This window comes from Pelobates fuscus, chromosome 4, assembly GCF_036172605.1.
Source record: "Pelobates fuscus isolate aPelFus1 chromosome 4, aPelFus1.pri, whole genome shotgun sequence".
Classification (NCBI taxonomy): Eukaryota; Metazoa; Chordata; class Amphibia; order Anura; family Pelobatidae; genus Pelobates; species Pelobates fuscus.
The window spans coordinates 63,169,896-63,192,603 of record NC_086320.1 but is presented as its reverse complement, the minus strand read 5'-3'; the positions used below and the strand labels follow the sequence as shown (position 1 = coordinate 63,192,603).

The following is a 22,708-nucleotide window of genomic DNA, read 5'->3' as shown; positions in this document are numbered from 1 at the left end:
GTATCTAACTAATTTCTTCATATAAAATAAAGAATTAGATGTGTACAAACAAATCAGACAGACTTCTTTCAAGTTTTTTTTTGACTATCTCACATGTGGTGTGAACAGCGTAACTTTTTATTGATGTTTATCACCAATGCCTCCCCAAAGTTGTACCTAAGGATGTGCGTTGTTACCAGGACCAGTTGAACAGTGGGGTATTGTTTACTTAACTCAATGACTGACTGTCTAGCCACTGGGGACCTGTCTCTTAGGAAACCCAGCAAGCAATCCTCTTTCTTTGGGATGACAATGCAGAAGGCACACACAGCCCTGCACGGCAGTACCAAGACTCAGTGCTTAAATTGCACGTCTTTTGGACTCTCATAGTTCCTGCATCCTTACAAGGAACAAGAGGTAAGTGCTTCAGATTTCTATTATTCATACGCATCAATGTATTCTGCTGCACTGTACAAGGGGTGAAATAGCAAACAAGTAGTTGCAACAAGACAAGTTGGATGTACATGAACAGAAAGTGGCGTGGGCCCTGCTCAAACTTATAGTCTAAGAGTTAAATGACCCAAAGCTATGCTATACACAGGGTTGGATTAACATAGGCTCTGATGGAGCTGCAGCTCCTGCCAATGCCCATGGAATAGGCCCATTGATGTAAAAAAACCTAAAACCTACAGAGTGATGTATGGGAACAACACTTGTGTCACTGGCTGACAATTACATTAGTGGCATGTCCCCTTTCTTCTACACCCACTACATACACCTTTTCTCTGTCCCAAACTATCTGATGATGTGATTTTGCATCAGTGGCACACCCTGCCTCACTGGACACTGCTTTTAGGGTGTATGGATTTACTTGAAAGATAAAAGCATAAATTAGAGAGAGATTAGCTAAGGGTATGTGTTTTCTGATGCTGCATCCTATGATTTTCCGTCCAACATTATCTCCATCAGATACATGACACTTGGGAGGTGTTTATGGTCGATAAGATTCTGTAATTAGGCCCATCATAATTGTCAGCACCAGGCCCACTGGGCTCTTAATCTGTCCCTGGGTGAAGGTATAGACCAGAGGAACGCAACCTTTTGCTATTACTGCCCAATTTAAACCATTAAAGTCCTTTAGAGTGCTGTTCCTATTAAGTAATATTTATGCATGTTGAGGAATTCTGCTTGTGTTATTTATGGGTGAAGCGGCTGCTTTTGGGGGGGTTATTTGTGTATGTGGGCTCTGCATGCTGTTGTGTATCTGTGTGGGCTGTATGTATTGTGTGTGGGATGTTTGTGATGTTATATGTGGGCTGTGTTTAGTGTGTTGTATGCCTTATTTGTTGTATTGTAGGTTTGGTGGGGTTGTGTGTGTGTGTGTGTGTGTGTAGGGTGTTTCTGGTTTTGCATATGTTTGTGTTCTGCCTGTTTATGTATGTGTGTGCACTGTTTATGGTATTTATGTATGGTGGCTGTCTGTGATGTTACGCATGGTTAGTGTGTGATGTATAGTATGTGTGTTGGCTGCCAGTTGTTTTATGTATGTGTTTGTGTGGGCTCTCTGTAGGATGTATGTGTATGTGGACTGCTAGTGGTATTTGTGTGTGGGAGGGCTGTCCGTGATGTTGTGTGGACTGTTTGTGATATTCTGTGTGTATGTGAGTTGCCTATTCATTTATGTATGCGTGTGCTCTCATGTGTGCAATAATTCAAGTAGTATTCCACAATTTAGATATAAAATGGAGATTTTTTTCCTCTCGTTGTATCGGAGTTTTAAAATCAAAAGCTTCGCCTGAACCTTATACCAACTTAACATTATATATAATTACAATTATTTTAGGTACAACTATGGCTTCCTATAATAACTCCAACGCAGTTTACAGTATTACAGTTTGCTCACTAATCTGTTAGTGTGATAAAATGAAAAGAAAAAAAAGTCACCATCTCTGCTGATTAATTATAGTTTAAATTGTTACTTTGTATACATTTTGAAAGTTTTGTTGTTTTTTTTTAACTGATTTACACAAGTTACAAATTTAACCAGTAATCAGAAAAACAAATTTAGTCTAAATTATTAGGAGTGACTATAGCAAATATGGAGATTTTTTTTTTTCCAAATCATCTTTTTTGGTCTGATTTTTGGAATTCAGAATTCAGTTCATATTTTGGGCAATCGTATGATTACAATTAGTAAACCTCTGACATTTATTTCGACAGAGCGATGGGTTATGACATAGAGCGTTTTTTGGGATATGTGAACGAGGGTCTCCTGTGCTGCATATGCCGTGACGTCTTAGAAGATCCGTTGCAAGCGCCCTGTGAACACGCTTTCTGTGCATCATGTATACACGGCTGGCTAGTTCACCATAACAACTGTCCTGAAGACCGACAACCGCTAGCTGTTATGGATTTGAGACCTCTGCACAGGTATATGTGGACATAACCAATTATCAGCTCATCTGTCTGGTTCACTAGATGAACTTAAATTAGCAATTGAGTGAAACATGACTATTTAGAATATTCTTTTATGTGTTAAATAGGCAAAGATTGTCTTTGATGAATGTGAAATATTGTTCTAGATCAGGGATGCCCAAAGGGTAGATCCCGAGATGTTGTGTTGTGTTCCATGACATGGCATCATGGAAGCTGTAGTTTTAAAACATCTGGGGAGCTACGTTTTGGGCACCCCTGTCTTCATTTTTACAGGTATATTCTATTATTTTATTATAATATGTTTTTAATGGGCAACTTTAATATTCAATATTAATACTTTTACCATATGTAAAATAATAATGTATTTGTGAGGTGTGGAAATAAATTTAAATGTAAAAATCAACATATCTTGCAACTGGATACTGAAATGTATATTTTGTTTCCAGAGAAATGATGGCTCCCCCTTAACTACTGTAATGTAAACCAAAAAGTGGTAAATACACCTGCAAATGGTATATAAATAAAATATGTATAAAACACAAATAAAAATTTTTTTCCAACTCTTTGGTCCATGAATATTAAAACCAGCTATACAACAGGGCAATTAACTAAAGTGAGAATTCAAAGTGAATTTCAAATTGAAGTTAAAAATAACTGAACAGGAAACGTTTTTTAAATAATCTATGCTTCCAGATCTACTACTATGGCCTGAAATTTGAAATTTGCTTTGAATTCTTACTTCTGTAGATAACCCTGTAGGTGTATTTTAGGGCAGTGTTAAGAAGGGCTGGGGCTGGGTAATAATACACTGGGTGGCCTGAGAAAGCCCTTCAGAGTGAGTTTAAACATTCTCCTTTCAATGTCCCCAAAATGGACCCCAGCTTTAGGTAGAATTCCACTGCGTGTTGCTTAGTTTCCCCATACTTCTAGTAAACACTGTGAAAGCTGGCACGTCTTATTCAATGTACGTTCCCAGCAACTTTAATGATGTCATTTGTAAAACAAAACAGGCAGTAAAACAATGCACTGTTCTTTAGTCTTGTACAACTATTGGTAGAAGGAAACAGACATGTTGTAAATTATACATGTCCAGAGTAGATCGTCCGTAGCCCATAGATAGTTTAGAATATATTTTTTTTAATTCTTGCAGTGCATTTGTTTAGGAAATAATTGCATCTTTGAAAGAGGAGCTATCACTTGACTTCTTCATACTGGAATAAGCCTCTAAAAATCACCAATAACTTGTGTTAACTTTTTTTCATAAGACGCCCTGATTTCTTTTAAAGGGGTACTGTCACTCCTTAACCCCTTAAGGACACATGACATGTGTGACATGTCATGATTCCCTTTTATTCCAGAAGTTTGGTCCTTAAGGGGTTAAAGGAAAACTCTACTCCAAAAGCACTTCAACTTGCTTTGTGGGTGACGGGTACCCTAGTTTAACCCAAGCAATCAGCACTTTTATAAATTAGCTAGGGAACTCCCCCCCTGCTGTCAATCAAACAGCCAGGGACGATTCGTTCCTACTTCCGTTAGTTCCCTCACAGACCTTAGACCAGCTACTCAGCTCCAGACATGTAGAAGCCTCTGATTGGTTATTTACCTGTGAAGAGACTGAAAGTCTTTTCCGGGAAAAAAGGAGAGGGCTTACAAAGACTGCAGTCAAAAGAACCACAGCTTTTGTAAGCTCTTTTAGACTATACTCCCAATGAATATAAAAAAAAACAAGATATGGTCAGGTTTGATTAAAGGAAAATTTATGTTCAAACTATTTTTTTAAATAAATCCTTTTTTTTAATAAATATAGGTACATGCGCAATGACTTGAACCGGCTTCAGATACAATGTAGAAATGTCAGTTGTGGCTGTGCAATGGTTTGCTCTTTGGAATCGTTAGACAGACACGAGAGAGACTGTGAACACAGACGCATGTCCTGCATAAATGCTGGTGTGTAGAATTTGTTTGGTTTACCTCATCTGCAGTGCTCCAGTCTATCTAAAACACAGTACCCAAAAACTGTCATCAGCTTTTTTTTCTTCATAAATTGTAAGATCTAAACATGTCTGGGATGTTTTAATTTTGGCAAAAATAATTCCACTTTTTATAATGGATTATTATTTTCTTCTGAAGAACAAAATTGTTTTGCTGTGAATGTTCGATTGAACATTGATTCTGTGAATGATACGGAAGAGTGCCTTTGTTTGCTCTCTCGTTTATGACTTTCAGGTTGCCCAGCTCAGTTTGAGAGAAGAAATCTGGATGGCCACCTGGCGGTATGTGAGCATCGGAGCCGCGAATGCCCTAATGGCTGTGGCTTTGCCATTATTAGTGCTGAAGACCTACAACATAACTGCATAGCAGAACTTAGAACTGAGCTAGAACTTTTACGGTAAGAACAGGATGCAAACAGCACAATACCTCAGCATGAGGGGAAAAGCCACATGCCTACAATTACCAAGTCTATGGTCCATGGGTGTGATAGAGGAGGAAGATAGTTATATAACAATCCGTACCATGGCATGTGTAGAGGACTCACATGCCTAGAAAAGCCCTAAATATAGAGGGGGTGGATATATAGTGTGGCGGTCTGCCAAAGTATCACCGCCACGGATACCCTTTTCCCAATACAAGAACCCCAAATAATCCACAAGGTAAAATAGCACCGATGTTCCATAACCCCCCACACATGAGCCAAGGCTTAATGCTGGGAGAAGACTGGTTTAATGGCAGTACAGGCATCAAATTAATACAGTCAGTAAACTCCTCCTCTGTGCCTGAAAGATAATTGAGTCAGGCACTGTACTAAACTCAATTATCTCCAAGCACAGAAAAAGTATGATTTTACAACACCCCAAAAGTACCCCAACACATATGGAAACCCTACAAAATAGATCCTGGATAGCCTGGATCTGGGCGAGCAAAATATCCAAAAATCACCCAGATCCATTTGGTAGTTTTGGATCGCTATCGCAGGGAAGTTCTGACCAATCTGCCCCGAGGTAGAAGCCCAAAATAGTTCCAGGGACTTGGTGGCAAGAGTCGGTCTCCGTTCGTGGGATTTTGTATGAAAATCGCATAAGTTATATGAAAGCTAGTTCGTGTGGCATGCTCCCCATGTTCGGTAGTCTCTAACTCCCGAATGCCGTTTGTGTAGGTGAAATAGAACTGGAACGGTCAGCAGGTCCATGATGACCGGTGTTCGCGTGAGTGCCTGGCCAAAAAAGAGTTCCAGGCACTCGACGACCAAGTCCCACTGCCAGCGTTCGGGAGTAAAGATGCCACCCAGTGGAGCATTCGATTAACGCGTTCCTGTCACATCCTGTTTTGTTCTGCGGAGATGTCTGGCCTTGGCTTCTGGTATCCAGTACTCTTTTTACAATTCTTGTTTAGTTTTTCTTGTTTTTTCTGGTTTTCAATTCTATGTCTGGTTTTCTTTATGCTGGGTTTTCTGGGTTCATTCCTTTATTCCATTCCTGGAATTCCCAGTCTCCTGGATTCCTTTAAATGTTTGTTTTTTGTTGCCACACCCGTTCCTTTGCCAATAATCCTTTTGTTTCAGTCTGGTCCTGCAAGCAGTGGTTCCATTCCTCTGCACATTTCCTTGCAGGTAAATACTGTGTGTGTTTTATTGTTTATTTAGTCATGCATATCTAGTCAGTTATGACCCACTGTAATTGGAGTACTTTGGCACAGTGGTGGCCTGCATACATCTTGGCCATTTATGTATGTCTAAATCTCCAATGTTTAACATACATAGTACTTAGTTATGTCTCCTCTTGTTTTGCCTTGTATCTCTTGTCTTGTTTTATTTTGTATTCCCAGTTCATGTCTTGTGTACATGTTCTGGGTTCTGCTTTCTGCCCTGCTCAGGTTCTGGGTTCTTCTAGTCTTGTCTTGTTTTCTTGTTAGGTGCCTGTTCCAATCTTGCCTTGTTTCAGTACTGGATACATATCTGCTGCAAAGCCTCCCTATCCAGTTCCTGGGAGGTCTGCATATCATCAAGCTCATAGCTCTTGGGATCTGCAGAAGCTGCATCAGGGTCCTGGTATGTGGCCGCACAAACACTGGTGCTCAACACCAGGGGGCATGTGGTTACCCTGCACCAGGCTCTGATAGTCCATTTCCATGCTGAGACTCCCATCATCTCATCAGGCATTCAGGGGTCCCGGTCTCCGTACCGCCACCCGTGACAGTTCCTTTGCGGTTTTCGTACAGGTACTTTACATTCCATGGTTTCATGGGTCTCTGGTGTGGTCTCAATTCAGGAACCAAACAGAGTAAACAAAATAAAACTGGGACATGAATCCAGACGAACAGAAAGAGCTGAACATTATGTACTCCTTCACATATAGGTTGTAAATAAGCAAGTAAGAATACCTCGTCAGATTAAATAATCTAAGTATAAAGTATATACTTCACTCACAAAATTCATCATAGTTCCCTCTCACTGGTACAAATGCTACCTACAATCAAGTACAGACTCTTATCTATTACCTTGAGTGTAGTCCGTGTGCCTACATATCCAGGCAGTGCCTTAAACAAAGTTTTCAAAACTATATATTAAAATTGAAAATAGGTATCCAATATTATATTCCAAAACAGAAATATGATTTTGTTTTCAAGGTCGGAGATGATCTGTAGAGGTGAAGAAACAAAACAGGAAATGGAGTCCAGGCTTGATTCACAAAGGAGACATATGGTTCAGAAAGAGAGCATTTTACAAAGTGAGATTGAGGAGCTCAAGGTAAGTCAACATAGGCTGAGGCTGATACTATAATCTAAAGGAAGGTTTCTTCTTAATCAAAAGGTCCAAGGTAACTTCCTAGGTTCCTACGAGTCCTGTAGAGCCTAATCTTAATTGTAACTTGGGATAATAAATTAAAATTAATTAAAAATAAAATCACTAAAAAATAGATTACTGTAAACAGACTATTAACTACTTGATCACCAAAACTCTTGAACCTTGAATTCTGTCATGCAGTCAGAACACATCCCTACTGCTTATGGTCGGTCGATCATGCTGATCAAGGTTGGATGGTTTTTGAGAGATATGGTCGATCATGCTGATCAAGGTTGGATGGTTTTTGAGAGATAATGCAGATGTTTAATGTATATATTTTTTGAATAGCTGTAGATGGGCTAGACTTTGGATACACTACTTTTGTCAAACTGTTCAAATCCCAACATTAGTATTTTCATGAATTCAACGAAAAATTACCTCCTGCAGATTACATGGGATTTTATTACATGAGGAAGGGGGGCCCTACCTTTTAATCCATCTAAGGATAAAAAGGGATATGCAAACAAAAAGTATAACTTGAACAAAGGGAGATCTACTAAACGGTGCCCAGGGGATCAATTGTCTGGAGTACTAACTAGCATCTAAGTACCAGTTCCCCTATTGTCCGACTGACAGGAAGGTAGTGTAAACGAGGTTAGGGAGAGAGAAAAGGCACAGGGTCCCCAGAGAACAAGGGACCAGGTAATCTGGTCTAAACACAGAGGAAAGCCTCACACAAAAAAAATAAAATAAATAAAAATCTCTCAATTCACCCTAAGAGTCTGACCACTAGTGTCTACCTGAACCAATTCTCCCTATTAAAGTTATAAATAAATAAATAAACACCTAAAAATCAATAACCGGGGCGGAGCTTGACAGGCGACCAGCACAGACGCCATCTCTGGGGCTCCTCGACCTAAACACTAAAAACCGTGGATTTATCCCAAATCCATTGGCACACGACTTACCTGCATGATACCATCGGCTGCAGGAGAGCAAGAGGCACACACGATGCCTTTTTTTAGGCAAACGGGCGCCAAACATAAACGCAGACCACACAAGGCCTCCCACGCGGCCGGCCCAAAAATCACACCGCACACTTCAGCAGCCTGTGGGACTTGGACTGGCTCACACCAGATCCCCTACAGACGCAGGCTCAAAGGTCAGAAGCAATGGGGAAAAAAATCCCACAAATCCCAAGCGGCCGCCTCACAAGACATGCAGGACATAGGCTTGCTGCTACAACGCACACCAAAGCCCAGGGAGCAGGAGCTGACTGAAACGGGGGCCCAGGAACTTAAAGAGACAGGAAGGGTGAGTGACACCACACAGGAGACACCACCGACAGGGCTCCAGACAACGCAAACCCCGACTAGCCAGGACCCTGCGACTAAGCAGGACATTCGCATCCAACAACTATTTGCAGCAGATATAGCCGCGGTGCGCACAGAAGTGCAAGCGGTAACTGCTCATGTCCAGGCAACGGACTCCACTGTGGCTGACCTACAACATCAGCTAACGGCATTAACAGACACTGTCAAACAGTTATAGGGGTCCCACACGGAAACCTCGCTGAGAATGGACGCCATGGACGAAAGAGCGCGCCAGAAAAATATCAAGATACGGGGGGTTGCAGAAACAGTCACCCCCGAAGAAATACCACACCTCATAAGGAGAATGGTGTTCAAACTACTCCCGGCGAAACAGGCCAAACAATTCACGCACGACAGGGCCTACCGCATAGCTAAGTCCCCCAGGGCGCCGAACACAGCCCCAAGGGACATAATCTTATGCTGTGGTACGAGACAAGACAAGCATGCCCTATTGAAAGCAACATTCAACAAGACACCTATGGACTTTGAGACTCACAAGATCTCGCTTTTCCAGGATCTCCACCGTTTCACGCTAACATGGCGGAAAACGATGCAACCCATCACGCGAAAACTACAAGAAGCGGGCATATCATACCGCTGGTTAACGCCCAGGGCCCTTATGGTATACAAAAATGGCACACAGCTGAAGGCAACCGACGTGGCGGAAGCCACCACCTTCCTAGCAGCAGTGGGCATCAATGACGCCCCACAAGAGCAGAGAGCCAGAGACACTAATGGGACTTGGGACTTGGATAACATTATCCCGTTCACCCCACGGAACGGGCAGGGTGACGTGACATAAAGTGCCACCTCCTCTTAAGTTGCAGCACTATGGTTTTATTGTTTCACTATCATTCACTATATTGTTTAAATGTTTTCAATGTTGTTTTTTACTAAAACTTTCATATAATGATCTGACTGAAGCCCCAGAGATATCTGTGCACCTAGGTAGTTCTCCTAGAGACGACCTAGCTAACGACTGCTCGCCATCGACTAGACTACACTCACCTCCCCCCCTAGGGTTAGGGACATAGCATAACCTACCCACGAAAGCACACGCTAACTCCATTAATAGATACCTTATAATTATCTCTCCTAGCGTTGTGTGACAGAGTCTATGGGAGGGTTATAGAAGGAAGGTATCTAGGACCCAGAATCCTCCATAGTCTGTACTCATTCACCTGCCCAATTAGCAACTGCTGAGGCTTTAATTAGCAGGTCTCAGAGCAGAAAGGAGAGAGATACAATCTGACCTGCAGCGAGAGCAGGTCTGTGCAGAGCAGCACCAAACAAAGTGCTAAAGGTTGGTGAAACCAATGTTTATTTTTGTTGATTTGTGTAGTTTATACCCTGGTTTAGTAAGGGATATCACTTTATGTTTAGTTAGCGCTCGAATTTGAGCTAGGATTTTGTTTGTAGATTTTCCTTTCTGTTGTGCTGCAGTTTTGAACAAATTGATTGCTACATGGATTTTTGTGCACGCAGTAAATAAACCTCACCATTTTTGCATAAGAGACTGTTGTTCTATACCTGTTACCCTAGAGGACTGTGTTGCTTTTGCCCATAAAGGTCACAAGATGGTGAAGGATTCGGGCATTTAAAGCACATTTATACTGTCTGTGGGTATAGAGGCCTAAGGTACTGTGACTCTGCAAACTGAGACTGGTTGTTTGAAACAGAGGCCTGCAGGTGTGGTGTGTGGTATTTACCAGGTGGCTTAAAAAAAACCAAGATGGAAGAGTTAGTAAAAGCCTTGGTACAGGCTGCTACTACTACCCAGCAAGACACAAACCGTGTAACAGCGGCGCAGATCAGTAGCCTCATGGAGTCACAGCGACAGGCTGTTGCGGTCCAACAGGAGACAAACACACAAATAGCCACATAAATAGACTGCGTTATGAAAACTCAGCGGGAAGACAGAGAAAAACTAACAAGTGCTTTGCAACAAACCATGCTGTCAAGTGTGACTACCCCTACTATGGATAGGGGGTGCCGGATTAGAGTTACTGACTTTTTGCATAAAGTGAGTGAGGTTGATGACATGGAGGCTTACCTTACAACCTTTGAAAGGATTGCTACCCGAGAAGGATGGCCTCCAGATCAGTGGGCAGGATTATTAGCCCCTTGCCTCAGTGGAGAATCCCAAAAAGCATATTATGATTTGCCTTTCAGCCAAGCACAAGACTATCAAACAGGTGCACTATATACATAAACAATATGCAACAGTGCCAGTGCGTAGTGCTCAATAGTAGTCACTTACTCCCCAGCTGTTTTCTTTAGGGGTATGTAAGATATTTGGGTATTCTTTACTCTGAATGCAGTATGTTCCTCAAAAGAAACAAAGAGAAAACAGGGAAAACTCGCCCTGGTGTTGAAATCCTTATGATAATTGTATCTAAAATCAAATAAAGGTGAAGATTGCTTCTCACCTGGATCAGAGCCTGTAACCTGGCTCTGAGTGTAATAGCCCGTGAGTCCTTTTAATGGGATGACTCCTTCCCTCTTTAGCAGGATAGAAGATGTACCAGGTTTATCAATTGATAAAGCCGGGAGGAATCGGCGAAACGCGTTTTGGACTGATACCAGTGTTATGTATGTATTTCATGATTTTAACAATTTGTAGAATAAAAGTTTTATTGCTTAACATACACCTGGTACATCTTCTATCCTGCTAAAAAGGGAAGGAGTCATCCCATTAAAAGGACTCACGGGCTATTACACTCAGAGCCAGGTTACAGGCTCTGATCCAGGTGAGAAGCAATCTTCACCTTTATTTGATTTTAGATACAATTATCATAAGGATTTCAACACCAGGGCGAGTTTTCCCTGTTTTCTCTTTGTTTCTTTTGAGGAACATACTGCATTCAGAGTAAAGAATACCCAAATATCTTACATACCCCTAAAGAAAACAGCTGGGGAGTAAGTGACTACTATTGAGCACTACGCACTGGCACTGTTGCATATTGTTTATGTATATAGTGCACCTGTTTGATTATGTTTCAATAGGATTGGAGGGTTCCTATTTGTGTGTGTGAGCTGCTGCACTAAGAGCACTTTTTTGGAAATTGTTTTAAGCGCCTGTTTAGCACAGATCACTTTGTGAATTTGTTTACTTAAGCACAAGACTATGACCGATTAAAAGCAGAAATACTAACACGGCTTGGAGTTACGCCTGCAGTGCGAGCCCAAAGATATAATGCTTGGGTTTATGATACTGAGAAATCTACTAGGTCACAAATGTATGACCTCTTGAGACTTGCCCAGAAGTGGCTACAGCCAGAAATGAACTCTGCTGCAGTAATCATTGAAAAGGTGGTTATGGATCGCTTCCTCAGGAGTCTGCCGATAGCGCTACGGAAATGGGTCAGTTAAGCGGATCCAAAGGACCCAGAAGAAATGATGAACTTGACAGAGATACCGGTTTGCTAATGAAACTCAGAGTAGAGAACCTTACCTCCACGCCAAATTGCAAAGTAACAGGATACCTGCAAAGAAGTCTGGTGGGTTTAAAGAAACAGATGGGGGAAAAAAGATTCTGTACAGATACATAGACAGACTGACTACCTGGAAAATTGGGTGCCCAGGTTCCCAACCCGGCCACAAGGCCAGACTGAGAGAGAGATAAAGTGTTATAGATGTCAGGAGATTGGATATATTGCACGTAACTGTCCACAGACTGATGAACCTATGGAATGTAATTTAGGGAGGGGGGGAGAAAAATGGTGCATTGTTGGTATACACACAAATGTCTGCTTTAACAAGTACTGGTGGTATTAATCATGTCAAATCTGTAAATATGGAGGGGAGGAGTGTGCAAGCACTCTTAGATTCTGTGAGTGAGGTTTCATTGGTAAAGAGATCTTTACTTCAGAGTGAGCAAGTAGATAAAATTCACGTGTTGGATATAATATGCATACATGGTGACACCCACACGTACCCCACGGCCGAGGTGGAATTTTCTACCGCGGTAGGGGCGATAAAACATAGAGTTGAGGTGGTACCATCATTGCCTTATGATGCTGTATTGGGGCGTGATTTTCCCCTCTTTCGGAAAATTTGGGAAGATACTGTAATAAAACAGGATAAGCGTAAAGAGGTAGAGGCAGAAACAGTGGGTTTAGAGAATGTTTTCCCTTTTTCTACTGATGCAGTATAGTGAAAATGAACCCACTGTAGTATGTTTGGGTGAGGAAGGGAAACACAATGAAAGTGATTCTTCCCAAGTAGAAAATCTAAGGGAAGAGGTGGAGTTCCATCATCTAGGTATTAGTTCAGGAAATTTTCGGGCTGCCCAATGGGAGGATCAAACCTTAGTAGCTGCCCGTAACAATGTTCAGGTAGTGGAAGGTACTCCTGTTAACCCGGAAACCCAATTGTCCCTTCCCTATTTTGCAGAAAGAAATAATTTACTTAACCGAGTAGAGAGGCGGGGGGTTGAAGAGGTTGAGCAATTACTGGTACCTCAATCCCACAGGAACCTAGTCTTAAAACTAGCTCACAGCCATGTATTAGGGGGGGCATCTTGGGATTGAAAAACCCAGGGAGAGAGTACTAAGAAGATTTTACTGGCCAGGAATCTACTCTGCTATAGAGCGATTTTGCAAGTCATGCCCAGAATGCCAAAGAAAGGCTCCATTCCAAGCTTTCCGTAAACCCCTCATTCCTCTTCCCATTATAGAAGTCCCATTTGAAAGAATTGCTATGGACCTGGTTGGTCCTCTACTTAAATCCGCTAGGGGGCACCAATATATATTGGTAGTACTAGATTATGCTACCCGCTATCCCGAAGCTATATCTTTAAGAAATACCTCAGCTAAAACCAGAGAGTTAATGTTTATGTTCAGCCGGTTTGGAATACCTAGAGAAGTACTTACAGACCAAGGTACTCCTTTCATGTCACGAGTGATGAAAGAGCTATGTAACTTGTTGAATATTAGACAATTGAAAACTTCAGTGTATCACCCACAAACTGATGGGTTAGTGGAAAGATTTAATAAAACATTAAAAGCAAGGCTCTGTAAGGTAATTGATAAAGATGGTAAGCATTGGGATCGTTTGCTCCCATATCTAATGTTTGCTATCAGAGAAGTCCCCCAAGCTTCCACAGGGTTCTCACCCTTTGAATTGTTATATGGCAGACATCCTAGAGGTCTCCTTGATGTTGCAAAGGAAACATGGGAACAGGAACACACGCCTCATAGGAGTGTTATTGAACATGTGGCACAAATGCAGGATCGCATTGAGGCCATAATGCCTATTGTCAGGGAAAATATGGAGAGAGCACAGGAAGCCCAGAAAGCTAGTTATAACAGGAATCTAAGGGTCTTTCAACCTGGAGACAGGGTTATGGTACTAATCCCCACAGTAGAAAGTAAATTCCTTGCAAACTGGCATGGCCCATACGAGATCATTGAACGAGTCAATGAGATGAATTATAAGGTGAGACAACCTGGTAGAAGAAAGCCCGAACAAATATACCATATAAATTTACTTAAACCCTGGACAGACAGAGAGGCCTTGATGGCCATGACAGACAAAGTTCCTCTGACCAAAGTAGACAAAGTACCAGAGGTTAACATTGCTGACACTCTAGCACCTCATCAGAAAAATGAGGTCCGAGAGTTTGTTCTTAGAAATCGGGATGTGTTTGCTCCAGTACCAAGAAAGACTCATGTTATTGAACATTACATAATTACGGAACCTGGAAAAAGGGTTAACTTGAAACCCTACCGAATCCCAGAGGCCAGAAAAGAAGCCATCAAAGCAGAGGTCCGAAAGATGCTTGAGCTAGGGGTTATCGAGGAGTCACAAAGTGAATGGAGTAATCCTATAGTGTTGGTACCCAAGCCAAATGGAGAAATCAGATTCTGTAATGATTTCAGAAAATAAATGGGATATCAAAATTTGATGCTTATCCCATGCCTAGGGTTGATGACCTGATAGAGAGCTTAGGACGATCCAGATATCTGACTACATTAGATCTGACTAAAGGTTATTTGCAAGTTCCCTTAACAGAGCGGGCCAAAGAAAAAACTGCTTTTTCCACACCAGAAGGTTTATTTCACTATAAAGTCTTACCTTTTGGGTTGCATGGTGCACCTGCCACCTTCCAAAGAATGATGGATAGAATCCTTAGACCCCATAGTGAATACGCGGCTGCCCACCTTGACGATGTGGTTATACACAGTACAGATTGGGAAACACACCTTCCCCAAGTTCAGGCAGTAATAAAGTCTATACGAGATGCAGGTCTAACTGCCAATCCATCCAAATGTACAATAGGTTTGTGTCAGGGTCCCGCGGGCGGCTGTGAGGGGAGGCTGCACTCCACTCGCGGTACTCAACCTCCAGACGTCCGCGGTCCCCTCCTCCTCGTGGGCTCGGCAAGCGGCATCCTTCCAGCCTCGGATGCCGCCCGCGTCTTCCTCCACGTCCCCCAGCGGCAGCATGCATGACGCTGCACGCTGGGAGAAGACCAATATATTAAAGGCCAGGGTCAGCAACCTGACCCGGCATTAAAGGCACAGTGCCTCAATCACAGTGGGAGGTTTAGATATCTCTCACGTGTGATTGTTAATTCTGATTGGAAATTATCCAATCAGAATTAACCTTATGATTTAAATACTTACCTTTCCTGTTCCTCCCTGCCCTGTTGTGGTCTTTGCTTGCTAGTATTGCTACTGAAACTTGTGCTTCTGGTTACGTACTCTCTGGCTCGTTTATCTGACTTTGTGACTTTCTCCTACCCTTTGACCTCGGCTTGTTTCTCGTTATTCTGTATTCTGGTTCCACTTACTCGGCTTGTCTCCTGACTTTTCTTTGTGTGCTTAGCCCGGCCACTCTAAGGTCCGGTACAGCGCCTTTTCTGTGTGTGTGTGTGTTAGCGTGTTTGGTTCCCCGAACCGTGACAGTTTGGAAGAGGCTAAGTATTTGGGCTACACTATTGGGAGGGATCTCCTGAAACCACAGAAAAGTAAGGTAGATGCTATTTTGGATTGGCCACATCCTGTGACAAAGAAACAAGTTAGGGCATTTCTAGGCTTAGTGGGCTACTACCGTAGATTCATACCTAACTTTGCTACGATCGCAAACCCGTTGACAGAGCTAACTAAGGCAAAAGGCCCTGTTATGATAAAGTGGACTCCCGAGGTAGAGAAGGCATTTAGTACCCTGAAGGAGGTTTTGTGTGCTGACCCAATTTTGGTTACCCCAGACTTTACAAAAGAATTTGTGGTACAGACAGATGCGTCTGATGTGGGCCTAGGAGCGGTTCTTTCTCAGGTACACAGAGGAGAAGAACATCCCATTATGTACCTGAGCAAGAAGCTGAATCCCCATGAACAGAGATACTCAGTGGTTGAGAAAGAATGCTTGGCCATAAAATGGGCACTGGAAACACTTAAGTATTATCTATTGGGGAGAAGGTTCAAACTTGTCACAGATCATGCGCCTTTGACGTGGATGAGACAAAATAAGGAAACAAATGCCAGAGTAACTAGGTGGTTCCTTAGTTTTCAGCCATATAACTTATCTATGGAGCATAGAGCTGGTAAAGACCAGGGGAATGCAGATGGTTTATCCAGAGTCCATTGTTTGTGGTCAAAGGTCGCTACGACCGATGGGTCTAAGCTGGCGGGGGGATATGTGACAGAGTCTATGGGAGGGTAATAGAAGGAAGGTATCTAGGACCCAGAATCTTCCATAGTCTGTACTCATTCACCTGCCCAATTAGCAACTGCTGAGGCTTTAATTAGCAGGTCTCAGAGCAGAAAGAAGAGAGATACAATCTGACCTGCAGAGAGAGCAGGTCTGTGCAGAGCAGCACCAAACAAAGTGCTAAAGGTTGGTGAAACCAATGTTTATTTTTGATGATTTGTGTAGTTTATACCCTGGTTTAGTAAGGGGCATTACTTTATGTTTAGTTAGCGCTCGAATTTGAGCTAGGATTTTGTTTGTAGATTTTCCTTTCTGTTGTGCTGCAGTTTTGAACAAATTGATTGCTACATGGATTTTTGTGCACGCTGTAAATAAACCACACCATTTTTGCATAAGAGACTGTTGTTCTATACCTGTTACCCTATGTTACGACACTCACCGCCAGGGGAATGAAGCCGCCGTTTAGTCGATAACCCCCTTTCTCTAGAAATGCAATTTTAGTCCAGCCGATTGTAAAACTCCCGAACAGAGTATACGAACGCGGCAACTCCAGATCAGCAATCCATCCGAAATACTTTCACAGCTAGAAATAAACGAAAAAAACTGTCCCAATAGTAAATCCCTCCACAAACGAGACAAAGCTCCGTCTTGAAGGTCAAACAGGAATGTGTTTAATGGGGGCTACCTGCCCGGTATTTATGCGGGTCTCCACAAGGTGGAAGACTGTAAAACATATTGGACAGTATCCAATCGCAGTGGCTTCAATATAAGCCCTTCCCATTTTACCCATAAATCCTTCTTCTCTATCCCGGAGATAATTAGGAGGAAACCTAATTATCTCCAAGGATAGAGACCATCGCCATTTTAAAACATAATAAGAAAAATACAATAAAATACGTAAAGTCAGAAATACCGATTGCATATGGTTCGTGTAACGTATCCCCAGATAGCCTGGATCTGAGGGCATATTCCTACCGAATAGCGCTCAGATCCGATGTACATAGTTCAATCGCCATGGAGTCAAAGTCTCTCACAAGTCCTTCGGTATACGAATGACTCCATGGGATGGCTACCTGGGTAAAGTCCATACGAAGGATAAAAACTCCCGAACTAACCGGTGTTAATACGCCGCAATGGAATAGAAGGTGGGCGGCAGCCTCCAGCGGTGTTCGGCAGATAAAGTATCCGTTTTTAGTTCCATAGGTTTTGCACCGAACACCGCTGATTCTCCTCGTGTCCAAAATGGCCGCCGCCTCGTGGTCGGCATACGAACGACGACCACCTGTACGAATGGAATGGAGAGGTGTCTGCGGTTAACCGCAACGTTCTAATTGTGGTCAAGGTGTTAACAAGCAGCACACTCCTCTCCTGGGTGGCCGTTTGTTCGGTAGTTTCAATCGGTACTAGGGAAAACAGACGAACAGGGGCATACGGACAGGAAATCCATGAAATCAAGGCAAACAGACGAACCAGCAATATAAGTCTATACAGATGGGTTCGTCACACCCTACTGTGTTGCTTTGCCCATAAAGGTCACAGTTGCTATAGGTGTAGGAATTTCATTTATGAGAATAGAACATGCCATGCTTATACATAGACAACTGATAGCACAACAAGCTAAGAAAAGGGTCACTTAGGCCCAATTGCAACCAGACGACTATGAACCCCTTACAAGAGCTCACACCTAGTAGACCATAGACAGGAAGGCCCGAACCTTGAGACTCGACTAAAAGTTTACGTGTTTTATACAGATTAAAAAACAGATAACTCAGGGGCCATGCTGGGGATAAACAATGCGTCCCTCAGCTTACTACTGTCAACATGAGAAACTACTATGTCATATCGTTTGCATACTTGGTAATCCTCATTCACATCATAGCTACTCCAGTTTCAAGTTACACTCTGTAGTATTATTGACCAAGGGATGCGATACGCTCACAAATAATACTGATTCCCATTACCACTGTTTAGCCAGTAGCTCCTAGCTGCACTCAAATTAATTGGTATACCTACTGTCGTCTTACACTACCACTGCATACCGGGAGACTAGCTACACACTATTATAAGCATGCTTTACATCCCACTCTAACTTACTTCTCACTTTGTCTATGACTTTGCATAGCCCAGTATTTCTCCCTCAATAATTATGCCAGACATGTAATGCTTAGTCTGTACTCTACAAAAAATTGTGCTATATATTCAAATGCCATGTAAGTGTGATGTCTTGTTTCATTAACCTTTCTTGCCAATGCTGTTGTGGCATTGGAGAAAATGTCAAACTCATGCACACAAAAAATAAAGAATTAAAAAAAAAAAAAATCAATAACCATAGTGATAACAAAAATAAAAAAGTGCTACCAGATGCAGAGATTAAAAGAAAAATGAAAACGTTTGACGAGTGTTTTGGCGTGTTCAAAACGCCGTCGTCAGGAGCCTGTACATGGGCTTTTATACCTTCATTGCAAATCATGCAAATGCCATTGATTAGACTGTTTTAGCCAATCACATTACTCTATTACCCAGTCATACACTCCATTTGTCACCATTTTCACTTGCATATGAATTTCTAGTGGAATCAATACAATGCTCGGATTAAAAAATATATATTGCAGGTAAAATTCCCGGCCCAGATGGTCGCACCATCAAATACTACACAACCTTTTTCAACATCTTGTCTCTGCATCTGCTACACATGTTCAACGCCATACAGGACGGGAGGACGCTGAATCTCGCTACGCTATCGGCACGTGTCGTTGTATTACCCTAGGAGTGAAAAGACCCTTCCGTATGTCCTAGCTATAGACTGATCTCCCTGTTGAACGTCAACCTCAACCATTGCTACCAGCACTAATCCATCCAGACCAGGTTTCGTGAGTAGGAGAGAGGCAAGAGATAATACCACCAAACTGAATTACGCAGCCCGAAAAACTTCCTCCCACAATCTCGTAGTCTCCATGGAAGCGGAGAAGGTATTCAACAGGGTGGATTGGTCATTCCTATTTACCACACTCCAATGTTTAGGCTTCTGACCTCACATGCTGGTCTGGATGAAAGCCTGGTACCTCTGACATTCTACATAGGTGTAAGTGAATAGAATGTCAGAGGTACAAGGCTTTCATCCAGACCAGCATGTGAGGTCAGAAGCCTATCTGAAATAGAACAGACAGAGGTTCCTGCTGTCTCCTCTGTTTCGTCCTGGCTCTCAAACCCTTCTTAAACTTGGTTTGCACTAACCCCCGAGGTGACAGGGATCTAAAGCCCCACAATTCATGTCATTGTTGGGCTTACCATTGCCATGTCGCTTGAAAGACATTTACAAGAACGGTACAATTTAACCCCTATCGGCACTGATGCCATAGCAGCCTCCTACACGGCTGCATGAACTGAGATACCATCAGTTAGTGCATTTTGTCACTCACATTCCGAACCTAGATACCGCTAATAGGCAACTGACTCTGTACGAAGAGCTATGCACATCCTCGTCTCCTCCACTACAAACTATCTCAATCCTAAATGGGATGTTAATCTTCCCTTGGGATGATAATTCCCTCCTATACTTCATGACTAAAGAACAATAAACGGAGACATTCATCCTCATGCACAAGTCCTCCACCAAATAGCAAGAATCCGGATACAAGATGACATCCCACTGGCACAAAACTCCAGAGAGACTCGCCATCACTATATCTGGATGTGACCTAGAGTGTTTGAGATACTTGATGGAACTGGGCTCCCTTTTTCACATTTGGTGGCCATGCCCACTCATACAGCCCTCCTGGAAAAAAAATACACAAAATCTTCTCCTCTCTTTCTGACACCCCACTAACTACTTCTGGTTCACCTTACTCCTATTCCATTGAAACAATACAATAATTCTGTAATCCCACACCTGATAAATGCCATCCACAGCCTTTTTACATGCTTCTGGAGGCAACAAACGGTACCGACAATTAGAGATTGTATTTCTAGGGTGGTGGAGATCAGAGTAATAAAGACTAAGAGATGATATCCTTGGGGGCAGGTAGGGCACAGAAGTATGCACAGATCTGGTTCCACTGGAACTAATGGTGTCTAATAGGTAGCCCTAAAACCCACCAGCTACCATGACAAATGAACCCTGGGGGGGGGGGTCGTGCCAAGCCTGTTTATGCTATTTGCAGGTGCTGGGCAGGGGTGACCCAGGGGGTGGAGGGCAAACTGGCCCTCTACCCTTTTCAGTAGTTCCTGGGGGGCGCAATCCTCTTTCCCTCTTATTCATATCCCTCAATTTAAAAAAAAAAAAAATGTTCCTCCTTCTTCTTATCTCTCTTACCCCTCCCTCTCCTACTTCTGACAACTGGCAACATAGTCACCAGACACACTATGGACACAGGGAGTGTTGGGAATATCCAGATTCCCTTTCTCCTACCCTTTAGCGACCCGAGAGTCAGATGTGCCGCCAAGCCCTACATAGTGGTGTACTTGTTCTCTTGGATAATGTATGTAACAATCTGCTTAGAACACAAGACACATGTTCGATTGCTACATGTCTTCATGTTATTGTTCATGTCCGCACTCTGTATAAAATTGTTTTGCTGATGGTCTCAAACATGTCTATTAATACTTGTGTTATATTCTTTCTGGATACTGCTGATTTTGTATCATTTGCTGAAATGTTAATAAAAGCGACTTGAATAAAAATATATATTGGCGACAGTCATTGGCTAATATAATATTATAGTATTAATGATTGCATTTATGTAACATTTCTCAGAAACTATACCTTATTTTTTAAACACCATAATAGTGTTGAAAATGCTTGACATTCCTCGAGATAACTCTCTTGAATATCATGTTCCTTTTAGTTTTCCACTGTAAATCATTGTAAATCATTGGTTAGAGACAGTGGCAAAAATAGTAGACTTTTCTGTGATAAATACATTTAACATAAACACTTTGTGTTGTAATTTATTATGAAAGGCATCCATTTTAGGCAACAGTTATCCTTTATAGGCAACTGCCACAATAAATTCTTACAATATTGACTAGAAGAAAGGAAATTCTTTTTTTACAGTTAGAACAATAAGGTGGTTTTATCAGAGTTTGTACGGATGTTTTAACAGCAATTGGATAAATACTTGCAAAAACTAAATATTCAGGGATATAATTTCTTATTAGTGAGATAATAATTTCTTGATCCAAGGAGATATCTGACTGCCATTCTGGGATCAAAAAGGATTTTTTTTCCCCCCTAGTTTGTAGGAAGCGCTTCAAACTGAGTTTTTGCCTTGTTTTGGATCAGCATAAAAAACTGATCTGAGGAATGATGTACTTAATGGACACATGTCTCGTTTTAGTTATGTAACTATGTAACCCTTTAACCCCTTAAGGACACATGACATGTGTGACATGTCATAATTCCCTTTTATTCCAGAAGTTTGGTCCTTAAGGGGTTAATCTATTCTAGATTACGATTCTCATGCAAATATTTCATAATGCTGAACAAATAATGTTTTATGTAGGCACCAGTCAGGACCCCTCATGAAATAACAATACTTGCTAATTATTTCTTATTTTCAGAGCCAGATGTCACGGTTAATGGCCGATGTTCGCGCGCTTCTGGCATCTGAGAGGCAACATCGACAGGACATTGAGCAGGCAGATCTGGAGAAGAAAGAGTTAATGGAGCTTCTAAAAGGACTACAAAAAGAGTGCAGGCTAAAAACTAGCGATGGAATCCAGAAACCTGCCATTGTTCGCCCTCTTATGCGTCTGGAGAGCATCAAGAGGAAGCCCAAAGAAGTTACAATTATTTAGCCTAGAATTATAAGCAGGATAGTCTGTTAGCATAATGACTTTTTATTGGTTTTGCAATGCATTTGAACATTTAAGATACACTGTAATACTTTGAATAAATTAGCATTGTTTGGTATGTTTATTGGCGTTTAATTATCTGGTTAAATGTAATTTTTTTCCAACAGATGATCTGCATGATGATGAATTTTCAAATTTTGACAAAATGTAAAATAAACAACCTTTATATTAGGTACTTGCTGAAGTTCTTTATGTGTCTGGAGTCTGTCACATTTGTGACATCTTAGACAGCAAGCTCCACTGGCCACGGGACCACCAGGGAATCCTGGTATTCCCTCCTCCTCCCTGGCCAGAGGCATGCGCGGGGGGAATAAATATGAAAATATTTAATAAAATTAAACTGCTCACTCCAGACAATACACAGTCCATACACAGTCCATGTCCTCCTTACATCACAAAGTTACACACAAAGTACTGCCTCCACTACACCCACACCACATCCACTATACACACCCCGCATCCATTACACACCATGAACTGCAGCCTTGTGGATGTACTTGAGTGTGTGTCATTTGTATGGACTCCAAGTGAAAAGGTTAAAATTCACTGTTTGCACTAGGCCGAGAATAATGATAACATGTTTATAATTGGGGTATGTTGGTCCCCCCAGGAGAATTAGACTAACAATTCA

General features: G+C 42.0%; 1 protein-coding gene across 1 annotated transcript; it reads left to right on the top strand.

Annotated features, from left to right (window-relative positions):
- Positions 1 to 227: 227 nt before the first annotated feature.
- Positions 228 to 22,093, top strand: LOC134608443 (RING finger protein 151-like). Its single transcript, XM_063451248.1, has 6 exons — positions 228 to 396; positions 2,200 to 2,409; positions 4,223 to 4,362; positions 4,642 to 4,804; positions 7,039 to 7,159; positions 21,784 to 22,093. The coding sequence occupies exons 2-6, from the start codon at positions 2,204 to 2,206 to the stop codon at positions 22,018 to 22,020; spliced, it is 867 nt and encodes a 288-aa protein (XP_063307318.1). The 5' UTR covers positions 228 to 396; positions 2,200 to 2,203; the 3' UTR covers positions 22,021 to 22,093.
- Positions 22,094 to 22,708: the final 615 nt, after the last annotated feature.

Bases quoted from the DNA above. Each gene is read 5' to 3' on its own strand.
- LOC134608443 (XM_063451248.1), top strand. From the start codon at position 2,204: ATGGGTTATGACATAGAGCGTTTTTTGGGATATGTGAACGAGGGTCTC. The intron at 4,805-7,038 runs GTAAGAACAGGA...TTTGTTTTCAAG, and splicing joins ACTGAGCTAGAACTTTTACG to GTCGGAGATGATCTGTAGAG. The intron at 7,160-21,783 runs GTAAGTCAACAT...TCTTATTTTCAG, and splicing joins GTGAGATTGAGGAGCTCAAG to AGCCAGATGTCACGGTTAAT.